General features: G+C 36.8%; 1 protein-coding gene across 1 annotated transcript in view; it reads right to left on the bottom strand.

Annotated features, from left to right (window-relative positions):
- Nucleotides 1–5,095, bottom strand: part of ARID4A (AT rich interactive domain 4A (RBP1-like)) — a 47,882-nt gene continuing 42,787 nt past the window's right edge. The window contains exons 20-24 of the mRNA XM_009995099.1: nt 4,644–5,095; nt 4,362–4,466; nt 2,946–3,161; nt 2,576–2,722; nt 1–1,990 (exon numbers count right to left, since the gene is read on the bottom strand). Of these exons, the coding sequence (XP_009993401.1) occupies nt 1,887–1,990; nt 2,576–2,722; nt 2,946–3,161; nt 4,362–4,466; nt 4,644–5,095 (1,024 nt within the window). The 3' untranslated portion in view covers nt 1–1,886. The remainder of the gene's footprint in view (nt 1,991–2,575; nt 2,723–2,945; nt 3,162–4,361; nt 4,467–4,643) is intronic.

Genomic DNA, 5,095 nt, shown 5'->3' on the forward strand with positions numbered 1-5,095 from the left:
AGCTGTTATAAGATAAACAGTAAAAGTTAGCTCTGAAAAAAAAGTCCTTACAACAATTTATGGAGATTAATTTTCCTATTTAGGTAAGTCCAGACATTTACAAGAACAATCACTTAAATAAAAATAGAATATAAAGCCTATGTTTAAAACATAGCCTTTATTAATGCTGTCTAGTGAGCTCCATATTTATCTTACATTGAAATACTTCTGCTTTGCTTAAGAAAAGACAGAAAAAGTGCATTTACAAGAGTACTTTTTCTTTAATTTTCTGCGAAAATGGAAGGATTTGGAATCACAAGTTGACAAATGTTGTAAAATGAAATCTCAAGAAACATCCATTTTAGCAATGCGACGCCATCACTAGTGTTTCCTTCTGACTTTTCTGCTGTGTGAACCAGAATATCCTGATATACAGTCTAGAGCATCTATGTTATTACTCTACAGCATATTAAACACAGAAAAAGGGGTTAAGAACCCCCTTCGAATGTACAAACATGGATAAAAAAATTGATAAAAAAATCACTTTTATACATCATGTATATGCAAACTGTTTAAATACATGGTTTTGGAAGAGTTATTTACAAACTGTATCTGTCTGTGGGACAATCCACAGGCAAGGCATACACAGTTGCTTTACTTTATTGTTGCATCTCAACTTTGGGAGATAGAAATTCATTCGGCAGTACAGCAAACGTAAGAACTTGTGGCAAAGTATCTTAAGGGCAACCCAATGAATTTTTTTGTTCCTCCAAACAATGTTAAGTACTAGGACTGCCAAAGTTTCCAAATAAAGCCATAGTTTAATCCAGATGCCTGCTTACAGATCTGTGTGGTGGAGGAAAATGTAGACAGACCCACTGGAACGACAGGCATGGCTACTGGATAAAACCTCCTTAAGAGCCATAACTGGTAAATAAGTTTCATCAAAAGAGTGAGCTAACCTAGAATTTTATTTTATTCTTTTTTTTTTTCCAATTTTATTAATATTTTAAAAAATACATAAAAATACAACATCCAATGTCTGAATAAATATATTTAACAAGTTGCAAGATACCTTATTTTACACAAAAATTTCAGCTTTAGAAATCTTGTTAAATAACTTCATTGCTGTTATATATTTCATTTTTCGTCTTTTTGTAACAAAATAAAAACTCTGAAATTACATAGAAAAAAGACAAAATATTTTTGTCAAGGGATAAGATAGTCCACTGAAAACCTATTCACAATTCCACTGTAAACATTAATAAACATTAAAATATTTGCATAATCGTGTGCTCAAAAATCCTATAAAAAGTGGAAGACTTATTACAACTGTAGTTTTCAGTCAACTACACTTCCTTTCACAATTTATTTTGTCCCATTTACACCTTTAGAACTGGGCACACTGCTGAACACATACTTTGGCAGTTCTGTATAGCAAGTGCTTCCACAGAGAGGAACTACTCACCAAGAGACTGGTGAAAGTGCAGCAGTTACAAGAGCCTTTTTGATACTACTCTGGTGTCTGCTTGGTGCACTTGCTTCTCTAAGATCTCCCTAGAACACCTGAATGCTTCACTGGACATTAACTTTGCAAATTTGATAAGTGCCCTTTCTCTGCATTAATAAAGAAAACAAAACAAACCCAGAACAAAAAAACCCAAACAAACACGATGACAAGCGTGTCACGTTGTGCCTACAAACCTTCAGTTACCAATGAGCTTAATTTCTCTGAACAGTAAATTAAACAAAAGAAGAAGGTTGGAGGGGAGAACAGGTACAGTCCAGCAGTGGAAGTGTGTACAGAATATACTTGGCAATGTCAAACCAGTTGAGTGCTTTCTGCGGTTGAAGTTCAGGGTTTGTGTCCATGGCAGCAAGTTGCTGGCAAGGCAGAGAAACGTGTATCACCTGCATTCTACAGCAAGCACATTTTGGGGAGGAGAAGATGATGATGGACTCATTCCAGTGTCTGATGAAGCAGATGACATGGATGCTCCTGTATGTGACACTGAATAGAGAGAACAACAGATTAGCATCCGATTATCAAATCACAGGTCAGAACAAAGGTTTCTTTGGTCATGAGGCTGCTTAGAAGACCTCAAAGAAGTGGTCCCCAGAATACTGGTATGGATTTTTCTGTCATTTGCTTCTTTGCTATATTTACATTAACTGGATGGGTGATCTTACCCTTTCTGCACCACAGACCAATTGAAAATATCAACCAGCTGAGTCTTTACGCTGACTGAAAAACCCAGATTTAGCTCACACTTGGAAGTCCAAGTTTCTAATACACAGTTATCAAACAGTGAACGTTTTTGCTAGGTTTAAGTTCTAAAAAGCCACAAATACTCTTTCTAAATACAAATACACACAAACAGGATAAAGAGGTAACACTTCTTTTCCATAACACTGTCAATCAAGCTCATGTTGCTCTGTTACCTTCAAATCATAAAGGTTGGATAAGACCTTCAAGATCAAGTCCAACCACCAGCCCTACGCCCCCATGACCCCCTAAGTTATATATTCCCACTGAATTATGTATTTTCAAGAGAATTAACTTCTCATGGGAAGCATAAAGAAATCTAAAAGTTACCTTCTCTGTCTTTCTTTTTTAATCTTTTTCTCCTCCTGTCTATGGTTGCTACTTCTGACTTCAGGGACATGTAGTATTTTCGTATTTCCTGTAGTTTTTCTTGCAAGAAGGAGATCCTTTCAGTGCTGCTCATATTGTCTAGTTCATCTTAAAAGTGGGAAAAGAAAAAATAGCTTCAGCAAGGTGATTTTAAAGAAAGCAATGCAATTCTTAAAGAGTGTGCAAGATGCTGCAGGAAATTAATCATGCTGTCATTACTATGCCAGAAGGGACCTAGACCTAATTTAGAACGCCCACACTTGCCCATTTTTATTTAAGAACAAATTTTCCTGTAAATTCCCTTTAATCAAGTCACTTAAGAAATTCTTACTGAGCTGAAAACTCCATTTGTATACTCTAGGAGAAGCATTCTGGTGGTGGTGTTTCTCCCTGTGTTTATCCTTCTCTCCATCTTTGATGTGAGGTGAAATGACTCTTGCAGGTGATCGAGAAATCTTCTGTGGTTTGGATGCGTTTATGTGTTTGACAGGGGTACATTTGCTTGAGTTGTCCAGGACAGGAAGGTCTTCACTGTCACTACTTTGTCCTGCAGTAAAAGAAATGTATTTGGACTACAAAACAAAACCTTGACGTTTTAAAAACTGTAGTTATAGTCAGAAAAAACTAGTAAGAAAAAGCTGCTCTTTCATGTTTGGGAGATCCTAAAATGCATATTAAAATAAAAAATCTCAGATTCAAGATATAAATTTATCAAAGAGAATGTGCAGTGTAATCTCCAGTGTACTGATCATTACTGCAACAGAAGTTGAGGGCTGATTAGGCCTTTAATTGAAAAATAATAGTAAACTTTTTTTACAAGAGCAAGAATCTTATAAAAATATTAGAGAACTAATCTATCCTGAATTACAGATTTTGAGGTTCTAATATAAAGCAGACACTAGAATCCCTTTTTATAAATATGAAGTTGTATTAGCATAGGTAGATAGCACATGACTGTGTATATTTACCAAACTGCTTCACAAAACTAAAGGAACAGTTCTGAAACGTGACTAAAAGCATGAAAGCTTTCATATGTAAAAGAAAAAGTTATATTTTACATACAAATTGTATACATAATTGTATACATATATATGTGATTTTATATATACAAATATTTTACATTCCCACAATAAATGCCAGGTTTTATACCAGCATGTTACATATGTCTGAATATTCTATGTCAGACAGTGTTTTAGTCTGACATTTTAAAACAACAAGGCCTAAATGTCTTGACTCATTCAACATAATGAATTAAAAAAGATCTACAGAAATGCAAAAATCCAGATTTCTACAGCAAGTTTAAAATGTTACATGCTTGAGATACAAACACAAAAGATTCCTTTTGCTGAAAAGTTATCCTTTAGATTCAAACTTTTTTCTTACTTCATAAATCCACATTTCCTATGAGAAACAGCTATTGTAAGACTTTAAAGAAGACGTTTCTATGCAGCACAAACTCCCTTCTCCCAAATCATATTTAGTAACTGCTAATATACACAGTTATTAAAAGCTTTTCCTAACAAAGTAATTACAACTAGCCAACAGATTTGCCAGCAACACTGCTACCATGCAGCTGCTCAGTGCTCTCCATTTCACAGCCAATAATGATGATGAATAACAATGAAAAACTCTGAGGAGTAAGCCCCATCCAAGAGAAATAAAGGGCACTAATGAGAACATTGGGCCCTCAGACATGTTTATAGGACAGCTCAACCTTCCCCCCCGTGCCCTCCCACCAGGAATGTACCTGTTCCATTCTTTTCATTTTTGGCTGCAGCACTTGCTCGCTTTGGGGTACGCTTCTGTTTTTTAGCCAGTGTTCCACTACTGCTATCACTGGGTCTTTTTTGTCCTAAGTGAGAAGGAAAAAACAAAAAGAGAGACACCTCAAATCTTTCTGCCACAAACAAGCTCTTTTTACAAGCAAGGAAGGGATTTCTACCCAGAAGACAAAACAAACCAGCCATTTTTTGAAACACTGGACTTTGCTGATTGCAGAAATCGTTACAGCAGAGAAGTCTTTTCTCACCTTTCTCTCCCATCTCTCTCTCTTGCACAGCTATGCTGCAATTGCTTGATGTCGTGCTGGCTTCAAACCCATTAGCAGACTCACTTTCACAGAGACCTTCTTGAGACTCTTCTGCCACACTGTCCACTTCAATCGTCATGTCACTCTCGCTCTTGACACTGTGCGACTCGTCCTGGCTGAGGGCAAGAGGTGAGGCCACTGAGAAGCTGGAAGGGGCAGCAGGGGGTAAGGCAGATGGATTTGAATTTGCAGGATTAGGGTCTGGCTTTTCTGCCATTGTGTCTTCACTACTACTCTTTTCCTTTTCATCCAAGTCATCCAAGTCTACCTCATGGCAGAGCAGAGTCTCAGGACCTATCTGAGGCATCGTGTCATCTTCATCTTTTAAGGGAACATTCTCACTTTCTTCAGAGGGACGTTCCAAGGTCTCATTCCTCAGCTCTTGACCCTGC

The sequence above is a fragment of the Chaetura pelagica genome, unplaced genomic scaffold, assembly GCF_000747805.2.
Source record: "Chaetura pelagica isolate M959 unplaced genomic scaffold, ChaPel_1.0 scaffold783, whole genome shotgun sequence".
NCBI classification, from domain to species: domain Eukaryota; kingdom Metazoa; phylum Chordata; class Aves; order Apodiformes; family Apodidae; genus Chaetura; species Chaetura pelagica.